This window comes from Pollicipes pollicipes, unplaced genomic scaffold (assembly GCF_011947565.3).
Source record: "Pollicipes pollicipes isolate AB1234 unplaced genomic scaffold, Ppol_2.1 Scaffold_5110;HRSCAF=6035_pilon_pilon_pilon, whole genome shotgun sequence".
NCBI lineage: Eukaryota > Metazoa > Arthropoda > Thecostraca > Pollicipedomorpha > Pollicipedidae > Pollicipes > Pollicipes pollicipes.
The window spans coordinates 230,203-247,489 of NW_023596617.1; the positions used below are offsets into that span (position 1 = coordinate 230,203).

Genomic DNA, 17,287 nt, shown 5'->3' on the forward strand with positions numbered 1-17,287 from the left:
GGTCCGGTTCGTGCGCCGGGGGCGACCGGGGTCGCCGGGCCGCGTCCTCCCGGCGGCGCGTGCGGAGCGCGCGCGAGTCCGCAAGTGGAGCGGGCCGCGCGGCCGTCGGCCAATCAGGGCGCCGCTGGCGGCGCGTCCGTCGGCCGCCGCGTGTCACCTGGCGGCGCCGGCGTCGGCAGTGGGCGGCCGGTCGCCATGGTGATCACGCGGGTGCCGTCCGTTGCAGGGACGCGGTCTCCGCCGGCGCAAGGGATGGTGCTGGAGACGGGAGAGGAGGCGCCGGCCGAGGTGGTCCGCTGTGAGTACCGAGGGCCGCCGCGTGTGGTGGTGGTCCGCTTTCATGCGTAGGCTCCTCTGACTGTCTGAAGTTGTGGTTATATCTCTTATGTTATCTGTATGGTTAGGTGTATGATGGATTAATTACAGGTTGCATTGTGCATCGCATCTTATTGCTGCTACTAGCAGAAGTCTATACGTGAAAACTGTTAAAGCCATTGGCATTGTCCCTGTAATATTTGCATTTGCACCAGGCAAATCTTACGGACAGAGCTGCTACCAGGTAAACCTGGTTGCAGTCAGTCGGTCATGGGCAGCATACTAACAAGTATCGCATTCAGATTGTGTGGGAACGGTTTAAAGTATACCTCTCGGCAAGCCAAAACGTTAGCCCCTGCTCAGTCCATGGTGCCAGTGGCAACCGTAAACTGATGTGTCTCGCGTGCACCTGACAGCTGGCAGCTGTCTTCTTGTTCTCGTAGACCAAAGCGATGGATATTATCTTGACTCGATAAGCATTGAGCGTGTATCTAGACTGCCCGGAGAAGCGCTTGGATGGCATTCCCAGCTGTTGCGGCGCCGCTTCCGCCGATGACAGAGCCCGTCTGTGCGGCGAGCCGACAGTCCACAGTTCCACCGATGACAGAGCCCGTCTGTGCGGCGGGCCGACAGTCCACAGTTCCGCCGATGACAGAGCCCGTTTGTGTGGCGGGCCGACAGTCCACAGTTCCACCGATGACAGAGCCCGTCTGTGCGGCGGGCCGATAGTCTGCAGTTCCGCCGATGACAGAGCCCGTTTGTGTGGCGGGCCGACAGTCCACAGTTCCACCGATGACAGAGCCCGTCTGTGCGGCGAGCCGACAGTCCACAGTTTCACCGATGACAGAGCCCGTCTGTGCGGCGAGCCGACAGTCCACAGTTCCACTGATGACAGAGCCCGTCTGTGCTCCGGGCTGACATTCCACTGTTCCACCGATGACAGAGCCCGTCTGTGCGGCGAGCCGACAGTCCACAGTTCCGCCGATGACAGAGCCCGTCTGTGCGGCGGGCCGATAGTCCACAGTTCACTCACCTGTGACTCACGCTTTACACATGTCACCCTCCATCTGTATCCGGTCCGGCTCTGGCCCTGAATCCGTCGCCGCCGGCTCGCATCGTTCGGCGGGCGTGTCTCGTCTCTGGTCGGCGCCGTGTGCCGCACGGCAGGGCGTATCACCGCTCAGCGGCGGCTACATCCGTGTCCGTGGCCACCGCGCGCCGCCGGCGCTCGGGACGACGTCCGGCCGCTGTTCCGGGACCGGGACCAGTCCTTGTCGGCGTCGGGACCGGTCCTCGCCGAGGTCAGCTGTCCCGGGACCGGGCCCGGTCCTTGTCAGCGTCGGGACCGGTCCTCGCCGAGGTCAGCTGTCCCGGGACCGGGACCAGTCCTTGTCAGCGTCGGGACCGGTCCTCGCCGAGGTCAGCTGTCCCGGGACCGGGCCCGGTCCTTGTCAGCGTCGGGACCGGTCCTCGCCGAGGTCAGCTGTCCCGGGACCGGGCCCGGTCCTTGTCAGCGTCGGGACCGGTCCTCGCCGAGGTCAGCTGTCCCGGGACCGGGACCAGTCCTTGTCGGCGTCGGGACCGGTCCCCGCCGAGGTCAGCTGTCCCGGGACCGGGCCCGGTCCTTGTCAGCGTCGGGACCGGTCCTCGCCGAGGTCAGCTGTCCCGGGACCGGGACCAGTCCTTGTCGGCGTCGGGACCGGTCCCCGCCGAGGTCAGCTGTCCCGGGACCGGGCCCGGTCCTTGTCAGCGTCGGGACCGGTCCTCGCCGAGTCAGCTGTCCCGGACCTGGACCAGTTGGCCGCCTCCGGGCCGGCCGGCGGGCGAACCGGGCTGGTCTCGCCGAGCCGACAGCCGGCTGAGTGGCGCGGCCGCCGGCCCGACCGGGCCGTGACGCCAGAGTTGAGCCGCCGGTCACGGCGCGCGCGCGGCCCGTGACCAGCGCGCGCCCGTGACCGTGACACGTGAGCGGTCTTGCCCGTGACGGGCGTCAGACTGACGGACGTGCGGAGGCTGGCTCGGCGGCGCTGGCGGCGCGGGCGAGCGGAGCCTGCGCCGCCAGCTGAGAAGTGAGACCAAAGCGGCCAGATGCCCGTTTTGGTCTCACTTCGTTAGAGCCATTGTAGGCTGAATGGCGGGATCGATGGGAGTCGTTGGAAGGCATTTATTTCCGCAGACCAGCCCGGGACCAGCGGTGTCGTCCCGTCAAGCCTGCCGTTCGGCACTCTGAGCGTGTGTCGCGAACACGCGCAGAAAACTGGCGCGCGGCGTGAGTGGTGACGAGTCATCCAGCCGTCCGGTTCGGCTGCTCCCGCTGAGCCACGGTGCGGCGCTTCACCCCCGGCGGCCCTCCGAACACTGGCCTGTCGCCCGTCTCTGGCGCGCTCGGGCGCCGCCCTCTGCGTCGACGCGGCCCGGCCGCTGGCTCTGGTGGGCTTCAGGGCCGCTGCGAGCGTCCGATCGGAACGCGGGGCTGGCGGCCGGCCGGGTGGCGCGCGCTGGACCGCGCCGGCCGCCCCGTGCGAACGACCGGGCCCTGCCGGCCACGATGATATCGGTCGTGTTGTCCCGTTGTGGGCACCGACCTGTGGCTGCGTCCGCTAGCCGGCGGCGGTGGCGGCGCCAAAGGGCGCCCGGTCGCCGGCTGGTGTCGCCATCACGGCGGCGAGCCTGGCGAGCCACAGCGGCAGGTCGGCGGCCCGGCACGGACACTCATCGGCACCGCGCGTGCGGTGCGCTCCTGTCTGGCCGTTTGCCAGCCTTTGCGCCGATGCAAATGTTAGTGTTACGACGGTACGCTTCCTGGTCGGGGACGCGTCACCTCGCCGCGGACAATGGCGGTGCCGGATCGGCCATCGGCCGGCGTGGATCGGTCCAGTTATACCGACGATGCATTATTCATCGGCGAGTACGGGGCGATCGCCGGCCGGCGGCCTGTGCGTTGGCCGGGCGACTTCTGCGCGTCCCCCGACCCCTGATCGACGCACTGTGTGCTCCGCATTAGCGGCCTGCAGCCGTGCAAAAAGCGGCCGGCGCGTGGTGTGATGGGCGCCGAGTGACAGCCGCCCGGCAGCTGCCCCGGAAGGGCGCCGGCCCGGCGGCCGGCATGTGCCGCCCGGCGCCGGCTGGTGGCGCCCGCCGGTCCGCGCCGAGCCGCCCGCCGACCGGTCGGGCCGGAAGCGGCCGCCACCAGGCCAGACGGCACCTGCGCGGCCTCACTGGCGCCGCCGCGGCCCGGACCGGAACGCAGAGGGCCGGGGCCGTCTGGTCTGTCTGTGTCCATTAGTTCATTACTAGTTGCAAGCCAGCAAATCGCCAACTTCCCTATTACCGGCGCTATTCAGTTGCGGACACAGGCCGTTATTTGCATTGTGAAATAATACCCAGCTTCAGTCTGCAAGCACGGTCACGCACGATCGGTCCGCGGTGTGTGTAGTTCGCGCCACGTGTGTAACCTGACTTGTCAGGACCGAGTCAGTAGCTACCCATAACATCGGCTGCCAGCAGCTGACGTCATACGCCGCACGGCGACTGTCCGCCCGGTCTCCAGTTGCGGTTTGCCCCCTCCCGACAGTCTGGGCGACTGCAGACAAAAGGGGTGTGTGAGTGAGCCGACTAGTGGGGAGCGGGCAAGTAGTCGTCCATAACCTCCAGTCAGCTGATCCCAGATGGCGCCGCGGCCAGCCTGACATCGGCCGACGCTTGAGTCCGCACTCATCCCGCCCGCCGTGTGGTGTGCAGAAAGCACGAACGGCGTGTGTAAGCGGACTTGTGGGACCAAGCAACTAGCCGTCCATAACCCCTGATCAGCTGACGTCTGTTACTCACCCCGTTTACATGGACAGCTGAGGGTAATTCGTATTGAGGAGGGAACGGATTATGCGACCGTGCACCTCTGGTACTGTCCGTGGGTCGTTAAAGCATGGCGATGCAGAAGCGCCAGCTTGGCGAGTGTAATCGGACTTCCGGTGGCCAAATAGCCGGCGCACGGGACTCGTGGCTAGGCCGAGCATGCCGCCCGTGTTACGCGTATGCTGTCTGGTTGGCGCGTCGCACACTGCATCTTTTTAACACGTAAATGCCAGACCTCCTTTTCAGGACAGGCCTTGTATCGTCGGGCGGTCCATTTATCTGCACCTGTTGTTAGCACAGCTGGTGTGTCCATGCCACGATATCTGAGCCACCCGGACCTATGTCCGAACTCTCTCCGCCCGGCCCGCTGGTGTCCAGCTATTGACATTAGCCGATCAAGTTAGGCGCCTAGCCCGTATTTGTGTCCGTTGTTCTCCGTGTCTCTCTTTGGCAAGGGACGTTGTGATGTGGGCTGTTCGACCGGTAGTGTCTGTTCAGCTGCCGGCTACATTGTCGCGAGTCCTTTTGTTAGCCGCGCCCATCCAGCTCAGTAGAGTATCATTTCAATGGCTTTATCTATCAGTCAATTCTCTCATACAATCATTGCTCAGCTGTCCCCATCCACTCGGATGGGGCATCGACGTAATTGAGGTCGGTGCCTGTGGACGGGCTTTCCCGGACCTGTTCGAGTGATAGTCGCCCATTACTCTAAAAGCCGGCGTGGACAGTTGACACCACACGCTGCTGCCCACTGTACCCGCCTACCTGCCCCTTCTGCGCTGATTTTAGTCGCCCAGACGTTCCTACCCAAGCGTTGGTGTGAAAATGGTGTCACGGCCGCCAGTGCGATGCCGGGCTGACCGTGATTTGTGCGCGAAGTAAGCTCCTCAGCAAATATATAATCGCCAGCCTTCTGTGTACAACACTCCTCGCCTGCGGTTGGTGCGTTGCGGGCGGGAGCGGCGCGGCGCGGCGGCGGCTGCGTCCACTTGCTTGGACTTCGCCAGTAGCTAGCCATAACCCGCGGTAGCCGCGAACAGCTGACTCATGCGTCGCCACCTGTCCTGTTCTCGGATTGGGCCGGACGTCATTGTCCGCGTCCGCCATCGGGTGGCGTCCGCGGGGAGAGCTGAGCCACTAGTCGAACATAACCCGGCATAGCAGTGTTCGGCTGTTGCGTGGCGCTGGAGTCGATAAGGCTCGATGAGGCTGTATATTGCGTTTCGACTAGCCTCTCGTGATTAACTGCTGGTGAACGGAGGTATATCTCTAGTATGTTCATGTGCAGGGGAAAGAGGGAGAGGCAGAGGGAGCGGGAGCGGGAGCGGGAGCGGGAGCGGGAGCGGGAGAGGGAGAGGGAGCGGGCGAGGGCGAGGGCGAGGGCGAGGGCGAGGGAGAGGGAGAGGGAGAGAGAGGAAGAGAGAGAGGAGAGAGAGAGAGGAGAGAGAGAGAGGAGAGAGAGAGAGGAGAGAGAGAGGAGAGAGGAGAGAGGAGAGAGGAGAGAGAGAGAGAGAGAGAGAGAGAGAGAGAGAGAGAGAGAGAGAGAGCCACGATATTTTGGACCGATCACTTAATAAAAAAACAAACATTGAAATTGACATTGAAACTGCGGATCACACTTTTGAGTATGTCATGCATGCCTCTGACAGGGCAGTGCTGTTGAGGGGCGGCCCCGTGGGAGCTCAGCTTGACGGGCCTTCTTCTATCTGGTAAGCGCGCCTGTCTGCCGCATGATCTACGCCGACGACCACGTATCAGGACCTTTCCGGTAGCTGCCCATAACCCGGACCGTCCGCTCAAGCTGACATCTCGCGCTCAAGCATAGGTGTGATTGGAATATTCATGTAAATGGCTGTGTTCTGGAAGGGACTGACACAGGTGTCTCATAGCGGTCGGTAAGGTGGACATATTTCAGCGTGCGTATCGTGGCAAGTTTTCATTTTCCGTTCCCAAAAGCGATGTAGTTAGTTCGTGATCCTTGCCGTAAAACGCGTTTGCTAGACGTAAGATTTACCCTCCGATCGACTAAGCGTGCGATTTCGGACAGATGCGTTCATGGCGATGTAACCTGATATGACCATTCCATGCAGCAACCCATCGTTTATTAACTGCCGTAAACTATCAGCGTTCTGCCCTCTCCTACAAAAACTGTATACGCTTGCTGGCCGGATTACCGTGACAAAGGCTGGCCGGGTATGTTGGCGTCGGCGGTCGGCCCGGGTTATTCGGCGGGGCAAAAACCCGACCCTCGCGGCGCGGCGGCCGAGCGAACTGCCTGCCCATTAGGCGGTGAGTGCGGCCTGACACGTCTCAACCGCAGCGGGGAGGGAAGAGGGGGAGGGGGCCTCCAACGCACCTGTCGGCCGTCTGGTGCGCCGCCGGCCGGCGCAGGCCGCGCCGACGTGGCGTGTATTGGGGCGCTGTTATCTTGCTGGGGCGTGCGGGCCGGTTAGTACCTCGGCTGTTTGGGGAGGCGGGGCGGGGGCTTTTCGGGCTACGGTGACACGGTAATGGTGTGTGGACGTGGTGAAGCCTTAGTCGCCGGGCCCAGTTGGTATGCATCTTGCCGACGTCAGTGGATAGCCGACCTGCTCTCAGTTCCGCGCACGCACCAGGGAAACGCTTGCGTTCGACAAATGTATCTTAAGAGTAGTCTGCATCGTTATGTTATATCCAGTACTCGTTTAAGTGCACATTCCCATCGTTTGCTTTATGGTGTTTGGGGGTTTAGGTCATAAGATGTCACGTGACCGTATTCGGATCTTGTGCCGGAGAAATGCTCGACTTGTGGCCATGTGGCCCCATGGCTTAAACACGGCTTCTGACAGGCCGGCGAGCAGCCCGAATCAGGCGCTCATTACACCAAATTAGGCCCATTTAGCTGCCACACCGGGGCGCCGGCTCGGTGCATGCGTCTGAGCTATCTCCCCGCGCTGCCCAAGATTACCGAGCAGCGGGCGCCGCGGAGCAGCCCCCGGTTACCGTCACAAGGGCGATAGCCCCTTGACACCGCGGCATTTCGAGGTCACGCTGTCGGTGCTACCAACGCCGCCGCGATAGCTGGGGCTGATCCGCTGTCCACGGTGGATCTAGCGTTACCCTGCCGTGTGTACCTGTGCCCGTCAAGAGTCTGCGTGCCTCGCAGAACACCCCGCCGCCGTCAGGGTCGTGTCGCCAGTCGGAGCGCGCCAGGTGCACCTGAGTCACTCGCCGGGTCGTTCTCGACTCTGGAGAGGCCACGTTCCGGGCCGTTCTCGACTCTGGAGGGGCCGCGTTCCGGGCCGTTCTCGGCTCCGGAAAGACCGCGTTCCGGGCCGTTCTCGACTCTCGAGAGGCCGCGTTCTGGGCCGTTCTCGACGCTGGAGAGACCGCGTTCCGTGCCGTTCTCGACTCTCGGGAGGCCGCGTACTGGGCCGTTCTCGACTCTGAAGAGACCGCGTTCCGGGCCGTTCTCGACTCTCGGGAGGCCGCGTTCTGGGCCGTTCTCGACTCTCGAGAGGCCGCGCTCCGGGACGCCGACTCGGGGCGGGAAACACAAACAAGGGGAGCGCGCCGCCGGCCGCCGGCCCGTCCGGAATGCGGCCGGCGCGAGCCTGGGCGCGGCCGGCTCTGCCGCCGCCTGCATGGACGCTGATGTCGCCCCGCGGCGGCCGGCGGCCTGACGGACCCGGCGACCGACCTCGGCGGGCGGCGGCACAGCGCGCGGTTGGCCAGGGCGGCCTGGCCGCCGCCGCGCCGCCGGCTGTTTTCCTCGCCGGCCGGCCGTGAGGGGGGCGCCGGCGCCGCCGCCGCCGCCGCTGTAGTCGCGCGGCCGCTGGAGCCAGCGCTGGAGCGAACCGAGCGCGGGGTCGCGGGTCGACCCACGCGCCCGGCCGAGCGTGACGCGCGCTGCCCCGGCGGGTCTGGACGGCAGCAGTAGCAGTGGTGCGGCGTGCCGGCGAGTCGGGACCGCGTGGAAGCGGGCCGGGAGACGGCGCATACGCCATGTCGGCCACGGCCTTCTCGGGCATGGACCGGTCGTGGTATCGCGAGCTGCACGGCTTCCCGGCGCGGAACGTGCGCTGGGAGGGCGCCGAGAGCGCCGACGCCGACCCAGGTGAGTGACCGGTCGAGGCGACCTCGGCGCCAGCTGGTCCGCACGGGACGGCGGCTCGGCAGCACTGATTTGCGGCCCCACAGCGGCCGGGGACTGAATCGGAAATGCCTCTCTGTCTCGGTGCCGGGTGCGCCCCAGCGCCTCCGGCGGCTGGCGCCTGGGAGGGCGCTGGCGTGACCTGGTACGCCAACGTTAGCGCCGCCGTCGCCCGCGCCGCTCGTCGCGCCTCTCCCCTGTGGCCCATCGTCGGGGCTGAGCTGTGGTCGTCTGCTGAACGCCGCCGGCAGCACCGCATCGCCGCCTGATAAACCAGCTATGCTAATTTGTTTACGCCCGTCCCGTTTTGCCGCGCCGGGCCCGGCGGCCGCTGAGAGAAAAATGAGCGGCGACCACGCGGTGCGCGCACCCGGCTCCGCTCGAGCGGCGCGTGGTGCGCTGACGCCGCCGACTGCGTGTCACGGCATTCCGCTCCGTCACATCAGCATCGGGGTGGGTAAACAGCCGGCACGACAGGGCGCCGCGCGCCCGGCGCCGCGCCCGGGAAAGCGGCGCCGCGCCGCCCGACTTCCTGTCGGCCTCACCTCTCACCCGGCTGGCATGCCGCTGGCCGGGTAATGGGCGCCGTGCGCGGACAGCAGCCGACCAGTGGACCGCGGCCCGGTCTCAGGCGGCAGCCGGGGCGCCCGCTGGCTCCTGGTCCGGTCACGCCCGGGCCAGCCGGCCGCTGGAGGCGTCTCCGACCGGTGGTGAGCCGGCGGCGTGGTCGCGTGTTTGTGTCGGCTGTCGCTGCGGGGTGTGGACGGAGGTGGGTCAGGTGGGAGAGGAGATGGCGGCCTTGATACGGGCGCCCTGAAGCGCTGCTCCTCTGATCTGGGCCATCGGGAGTGAAGGAGCGGCGGGGCGTCAGCCCTTTCGTGCGTCCTCTTCAGGCGAACAGCGTGCTGTTTAATGAGACTGGCGACGTGCTGTTGAGTGCCGCCAGCTCACGACACTCCGGTGAATGTACGGTGCGGCTCCATTTCATCGCAGTCAATCACACTATTCATCGTCTCACTCTGCATCGAATCCGCTTAAGCCGTGGTGCGTTCTGCGCCGACATCGCCGACACAGCCCGGCGTCGGGCCGCGCCATCGTCCGCCGCCGTCTGCGCCTGCTCGCCTGCGGCTACTCTTGACCGCCGACCGCCGGGGTCGGTCACAGCTGTCGCTCCTTTCTGAACCGTTCGGCGGGCCTTTTTCGGCGGTGCACCGTGCACAGATGCACACCGTGGCGGCGGCGTATCGACCGGGCGTGCCGGCGCACCTGGGCGGCGGGCTACCGGCGGCCGGCGGTGGGGCGCGCAGTACGCCGCCGGCCCGCGCTCGCCGAGATGCGCCGTCGCGACCCGCGCCAGCCCCTCTTCGAACTGCTGGGAGCCCGGCTGAGGCAGCGCCACGACCTCGGCGAGGAGCACGGAATGGAGGTTGGAAGCGAGGACGGAGTGGAGGATGGAAGCGAGGACGGAGTGGAGGATGGAAACGAGGACGAAGCGCGGCGCAGTGAAGAGAAGGCGAGCGCGGGCGATGAGCACGGGATCGTGGAGAGAGGCGACTGTGTCGCCTTTGTCGAGCGTAGTGACGAGCGTCCTGAGAGTGAACTCTTGGCTTCCGATTTGGCCGCGGCGAGTGACGTTCCCGGACACTCTGAGGTCTCAGCTGCTGTGTCCCCGCGCCTTCCTGAGAACAAAGAATGCAGCCGTGAGGAGACGGACTCGGAGTCGCCGGCCAGAAGCTGTCCGGACGGTCCATCTCAGCGTGACGTCAGCGTCACTGCCACAGCTGGGAGCTCCGCAGCGAGCCCAGTCGCAGCGGCGGGGCCGGTGTCCGGTGCTGACGACAGGCAGTATGTTACGTCCGGGTCCGACGAGGTCCGAACGGAGCCGGCAGCATCGTCTCCCGCCAGTGACGATGGGTCGGCAGCGGTGCAACCTAGCTCGGTGTCACGTGCTGCCGGCTGGGCTGGGTCCCAGTCGCGGACGAGCCGTCAGCCGCTCCTGCGCTCGAGCAGCGCGTCATCCACGGGCTCGTTCAGCCGCGAGCAATACGAGCAGGCGCAACTGTTCCCCACCAACAAGGTGGCCGGTAGATGGCGTCCCGAGCAGCGTGCCGGTAAGTATAGATGGCGCTACCATCGTCCGCAGATGGCGTGACCGATGATCTCCCGGCAAGGGCGTGGAGAGACGTCCATCTTGGTTCGAGGACGCCAGGCTCTGCGTTTTCCCAGCCCGAATTTACTATCAGATGTGGTTTGCTGTCTGTCAATGAGCGACCGCCACAGTGCCACCAGCGGCGTCACAGCTCAGGCTGGCTTCGCCGCCCGTCGCGGGGTTTCCAGCTGGACTGAGGCCGACCCTGCCGCCTGTCACGTGACCCGGCATGCCGTGGGCGCCGGCGCGGCTGACCCCATGACCAGTATAGGTCGCAGGGCGCAGGGTGGGGGAGTGCGCCGTGGAAGTGGCCCGAAACGACCGAGTGATAAACGAGGCCGGTGGAGGCAGGAGAGAGTGGGAATTAGACTAAGTGATGGCGTTTACGGTTGTCCGAGTTTCGCTGGCGAGGCTAACGGTCGCTGTCCAAGATGTCGTGGCTTGGAATGAAGCAGGTAGAGTGAGGTGCTATTTGTCTGATGACCTCCAGCAGATGGCACTGTACGTAACATGGTTTCAAAGGCATTTTTCTGTAGTTTGGAAGTAACATGATGTGCGCAAACGGGTTTTAAGAGTGTCCGCTTAGTTGCGATCCACTTACGCGCCGTTTTTATATCATTTTTGTGTCGATGCGTAAGTGATGGCCTGAATTATGTACTTTTTGACCATTCTTATCCTTTTTGTTGCGACTCCGATGCAGAATTAACAGACCGAAGGCTCACGAACAGTAGGTCATCCAGTAGCCATCCATTGGTAACATCCTTCAGCCACGAAGGTAAGCGGGAAGGAAAGCACCCCAACGGTCTGTCAAACGACTTCCATGTCGTATGGGCTGTAATTTTTGCTTCTGTTAATCATATTTTATGAACCGTGATTGAAGTGTTCCCAGTCTTGCACATGCAGGGGCCTACTGGGTTCACATGCACGTGCCTTGAAATGGTGTCCTCATGGTCACTTAAAGCCGGTTAAAGGCTGGACGAAAGAAGAAACCCGACCATCAGAGGCGCCTGCTCCGTAACGACTCACTCGCTAGGCACAGTCGCAGTAAGGATTAATGTCCCCGGCCGCCTGCCTGGGCGCTGTTGCGCCTGTACTGACACCTGCCGGCGTCCCGCAAAAACTCCCGACAATCGGCTGCGGCCAGCGCGAGACGTGCCGGGTTCTCGGCGCTTGTGGCGAGCCCGATCGAGGGACTTTCGCTCGGGAGCCGCGCTCCACGAGCGGCCGCCAATGCCTCCGCACACCGGGCCGGTATTGTCCCGCGCCGTTTTCGCCTGGCCCAGCCGGGTGCCAAATAGTTGTACTCAGGTATCAATTAGCCGTCTGTCGGCGCGCCATGTGGCGGCTGACGCGCGAGCTCTTGCTCCACTTCGCCGTCGCGGCGGCGGCGGCGCCGGCGCCGCAGTCTGCGCCGCGGAGTCCACGACGACGCAGCGCCGCTCTCGGTGTCCGCCGACGGCACGCACCATGCGCACCGCCAGTCTGCCGAACCTCAGTCGCGAGACGGAAGAGCTCCGGCTGCCCAACGGCGTCGTCATCGTCTTCTCGCACCTGCTCGGTACGTGGCCGGGGCGGGAGGCGCGTCACGGGCCGACGTCCGGCCACGGCCACCGCCGCCGCCGGCACAGACGGGGCGTGTCGCCCCAATGTGGGCGGCGTTAATGAGCCCTCGCGTCTGCGGCGAGGTGTGGAGTGTTGCGAAAGCGCTGATGTTCTCTGCAGTATTTACCGTGGCCATGGCGGCTAGGACGGAGGTCCGGCGTCCGCTGGCTGGTGGGCGTGTTCAGCAGTGGTTTCCTCGGTCGTGGGTACTCGGATGCTCGTGACTCGGTGTTGGGCGAGGACACGTTTCGATTATTCTATCGTTTGATGATCGAGGATGTATCGTTTCATGGTCGAAGATCGTTCTGAGGGCCTTTTGAGGCCTAGGGTTCGCTCGGCCTACGTTCTGCTTCGTCTCCGGTTTTGACGGCTGTTGAGTCGGAGGGTGCGAGATCTGCATGAGTGGACTGCCTGGAGTTGATCTCATCAGATTCCTAGGGCTGGTGATGTCTTGCCAAAGCAGTTGGAATGATGGACAGAAGCTAAACCTGAAAGCGTAAGGCCCAATGACCAAGCCTAAGCCTGGGGGTAAACCTGCCAGAAACTTATTCTATTCGTCGGGAGGGGCGGGGGAAGGCCAATGCCGCGGGAAACTGTTGCCACAAGCTGTACGGGAAACGGCGTCCTTTCTGCCTCTCTTCCCGGGTGCGTTCCGGCCGGTCGAGGTGGGCTATAGTGAGGAAAAATTTGCGACTTTCATTGTTAATGTCACTCCTTGAGGAGCAATCAGCTCAGCAGAGAATATCGTAATGCGCTGTTTAAATAAACAGCAAGCCGCTGATGAAACCATGTGATTTATCGTATTTCCCTCTGTAGATACAAGCACGTTCTGTAGGTGCTTACAAACGCGGTGAACAATGCGTTTGCACGGTTGGTTTTAGTATTGACAAGTTGTTGCGGAATAGATCCCTACATCTCTGCAAAACGCGACAGGCTCCGGCCTATTCCTACCTCTCATGCCGAATCATGCCACGACGGTTTTGGCCGCGATTCCGTCGGCTTGGAGTCCCGAGCCGCGTTGCTAGCGTGGCCGTGTCGGCACCAGTGCGGCTTCCCAGGACGCGGCCATCGTCACGTCCTTCGCCAGCTATCCGTCTCCTCCAGCCTACTCTCACTGTGCCACTGGCCTGTCGGCGCCCGGCATCTGTTGCTCTGCTGCTGCCGACGCAGCCGACGAAACCTCGAGCCTTTTAATGAACTTTTTCTTTCTGTCGTTAGATCTCTCCGCGGGCTGTGTTTGGTGGGCCACCTGCGCGCGCGCCGGGCCGTCGGCTGACACAGTTCGCTCGCGGCACGGCCGAGAGCGCATAGCGCTCGCCGCTCAATCAAACTCCGATCATGACGTTACCGTTGTCCGCCTGACCTATCAGCGGAGCTGTCGGCCGCCCTCCGCTGCCGCTATTATCACCGCAAACGACCGGAAAGGACGGCGTATCGATGTCAGCATGGTCGGTCATGCTGCCACGGGCGGGATGGTGGGAGTGGTCGGTCAGCTACGAGGCACTGGGCCAGGTACGAGGCTGCACGTCTGGGAAACCAGAGGTACAGAGTTCGATTTCTCGCGGTGTCCGCCCTTCCTGCCAGGGTAAGAGACAGGCGACGCCATATAGCCGCAGCAGCTGAGTGTGTCGTAAAGCTCCAATGGCCACGAGGTGCTGGTGTTTCTGCCTCTTTTGTGCAGAACTCGCGAGCAAAAGGTTTTGGGTTCGATTCCCGCTGTAAGAAACTTCGGTCGCGGTATCCAGGTTTCCTTAAGCAGTGGTAATGGCTTGAGCTGTCAAACGCATCAATAGATAACTCGGGAGGCCGCGGTCTGTCGCCGTCGGATGCCGGGCTCCGAGCTGCCGTGGTGTGCGCCGCGGCCGCCGGGCGGCGCCAGCGTCGCGCCGCTGCCGGCCGCCGTCGCCGCCGGCAGTCGTCGCTTGGTGTTTGGGAGGTGACCGGCGGCACGCGCACCGTCCGCTCCAGCCGCGTCATGTTCCGGCGCGGCAGCGGTGACGACATGATGGCGCAGATGCGCGAGAGCCTGGTGCGCGAGCTGAAGAGCGTGCACCGCTCCACCAGCATGCGCGTCCGCGGCAGGAAAGGTAGATGGCGCGCTTGTCCGGCGCATTTATGCTTCTTTTGTGTGGTAGTTTCCGAGGGCTGTTCGGGGTTTTCGTGTTTCCGGCATTGCTTGTGAGTTCTTAGGTATTGGCTCCTTTCGTCACTCGCTGTTTGTCATGAGCTGTAGATCGACTCAGACGGTTCTGGTAGCATCGTGACCGTGTACGTCAATGTTGTTAGACATATATTGCGTACTTTGGAACCCTTGGGATATGTTTCACAGAACTGTCAGTAGGAAACAATGGGTGTGTCGTGTTCCGCCGCATCATGACTCAGAACAAAGCACCGTTTATGAAGCTCGGCAGCATCTGCATGTTGGCCGATGACAGCGGTCTGTTAAACGGCCGATCAATATACGGGTAATGAACCGCTGTTGTGATCTTGAGTGGCCAATTATTTTTGAATACCGGTGTTAGGATGACGTCGGTCGGGCTCAGGTGCGATGTCATTGGCGTTTATGGTTGGTGTTTGTCTCGATTGAGGACGAGGTTGAGCCGATTTGGCGCTGGGATTCAGCGGCCCCCCTGTGACTCCCGCCCGGCTCGGCTTTACTGCGGGCCTCGCCTAGCTTGCTCACCGGCAGTGCGGCTCGGTGTTGGATTTATTGAATCAGCTGTGATGGCCTCATGATCACGATACAAGTCTACATTTATATCAACGTCTTCATGCACGGTATATGCTTTCGGGGGCCTGAGTCCCCCCCCCCCCAACGCTGATTTAAGTTGGCCCCCTCAATTCTCCTGTCAGACTTTTAATGATTACGGGCAAAAAGACATAAATGACCAATGGAATGCAGCCCTGAAGTTCTGGTACAACAGCTACCTAAGACATCACTATTAGTCTTCTTGTTTTGTGATTTTTAACCGCATAGTGTACTATAGGTACCTTATCAGCTTTCGTCAGGCCGATTCCTTAATATGTTATATCAGTCTGAACTTACTGGCAGGCTTTTCACGCGATAACGCATGGATCGGGACAAAGGAGCACCGCAATACAATATGCAGCAGCATTTAAGTAGTAAAAGGTGGCCGGTCGCATTCACCTGTCTTCGCAGTTCGCCATCTATAAACGGGAGTTGCACATAGAGGCAATTTGTTTGTTTCACTTTATTGTATATCACGACTTATTCGTGTACTTGATGTATTGTTAAACAGGAGGGTGCAAGATCTTGTAATGGGAGGGGAGTTTAACTTGAAAATGGACACATAGTTGAGCGCGCCACAGGCTGATCGAAAAACAGCATTGGTAATCATTGACATCGAAAACGCAAATTTACGTGACCGCAATCCGGGAGACATCGGGTTTTTGGGGTAGGTAAGATCAACCTTATCGGCTAGCCCCCCCCCCCCCCCAACCGATTGAGCAAGTGCCATCCCCCCGCCATGCTATTACACGATTATAAGAGTAAAAGGAGTAGTATGATTTTTGACCCTAGTCAGGGGAACCTATCGAGCGGCTCTGACTGACTTTCAACAATATTCTCGCCTAGACTATACGCGCATTTGTTTGTCCTGCTGTCATATCCGGTTATGGCTGATGCTCACTGCCAGATTAGAGGATCGGTATATCTGCAACACAGCAATGCAGTGTATTGGGTATATCACTGTTTTTTCTTAGCCAGATCGGCGTGTGCACGTGATCCCAGTGACTTGTCTGCAGCTAACTCGGAGCATCTGACCGTGGCTTGTTCAAGGACCTTTTTCTCCCCGGCTTCGCATCATTTTTATTGGCCACGTGATGACATCGAAGTGATTCCCCCGATCCTATCGTCGATTTGTGAACCATTCACAGACGGCCGCCACTGTGGCAGGTGCTGTCAGCGGCCCGGTGCCGAGTTCTCCGTTTCTCCGGCCCAGCTGTGTTTTAACCCCATTCAAGTGCGCGTCCCAAAGCCGGGCGGCGCGTGTGGCACCGCTCTGGTCAGATGCCGCCTCCGTTAGTAGCGGCGCGGCGGCGTCGCATCTGCCGCCGACGCGCCACTTCCCGGGGCGTTTTGGCCACGGGCGCCCGGCCGCGGTCGGCGCAGATGGTGTTGTTCGGTCAGACCGCTCAGAAAGTAACACGGCTGCCGCGGCGGCCGCACAGCCGGGCGCCGCGGCGGCCAGCCGGGACCAGCCGGCGCCAGCCGCGCCGGCGAAAACTGGCAAAAACGGCCGCGGGCTCGGTCGATTTGGGCGGCAGCACGTGCGGATGTGGCCAGCCTGCCCCTCGTTGTGGTCACCTGTCAGGAGTTGGTGGCGAATTACCATATCCCTCGGCAGCTGTTGCGTTCAAGCGGGCTGTCGTTAAATGACTTAAGCGTGGGCATACTCCTACACCCAAGATGCGACGACATTTGGAGTGGTAGAATGGCGAAGACCAAACAGATGCAGAAAAGGATGTCACAACAGTCTGCGCTACCATGCATGAGCCCGGCTTCGGAAATTGATAAAACAGTAGTATTAGCCTTATTCCTTGGAGAAAAAACAGGAGAATAGGGATATATGGGTTGATATTTCGGCAACATGCCTTTATCGAAACAATAGAACATCTTCTGCTTTTGTTTCGATAAAGACATGTTGCTGAAATATCAACCCAACTATATCTCCATTCTCCTGGTTTTTCTCCGATGAATAAGGCTAATACTACTGTCTTATCTATGTGAATAATGTTCCTCGCTAATGCACTGAGCAACCTATGATTTTGGAAATAGCATAACGGCATGTTTCCCGTTCGCTTCTATTGCCCTATTGAACTGTTGACGGAATGGATTGTTATCCCGAGCGGCGTCAGCGGAGCTCCTGCCCTGCAAATGGGTTGCTTCGCCACTTTCCTGACGTTCGTGATGTCTGATGGAGTGATCGCCAAGCTAGTGATCACGGCACCAGGGCGACCAGGTCACGACGCTCACGCCGAAGACGTGGACGGTGCGTGCGGTTACGGTCACCGATGGGGTCAGTCACCTGCAGCTAGTCAGGTGACAGCGCTGGCACTGACTCCGCTCACCGCGTCTAGTTTACTGCTCGCTGTGTCTGCGAAGCTTTGACTCCATGTCTTACTATGAACTCGGTCACTCCTTTTCGTGATATTTCACCATCTGTTTGGGTTGTCTACCATGCCGTAGTACCCAGTCAGTCCGACTGAGCATAGCT

The 17,287-nt window shown here is 61.7% G+C and overlaps 1 protein-coding gene across 1 annotated transcript in view; it reads left to right on the forward strand.

Moving 5' to 3' along the window:
• LOC119101956 (uncharacterized) overlaps window positions 1-17,287 on the forward strand; it is a gene marked incomplete at its 3' end in the record, with an annotated part of 44,091 nt that overhangs the window by 19,024 nt on the left and 7,780 nt on the right. Inside the window, exon 14 of the mRNA XM_037225351.1 lies at window positions 227-298. Coding sequence (XP_037081246.1) covers window positions 227-298 — 72 coding nt within the window. The remainder of the gene's footprint in view (window positions 1-226; window positions 299-17,287) is intronic.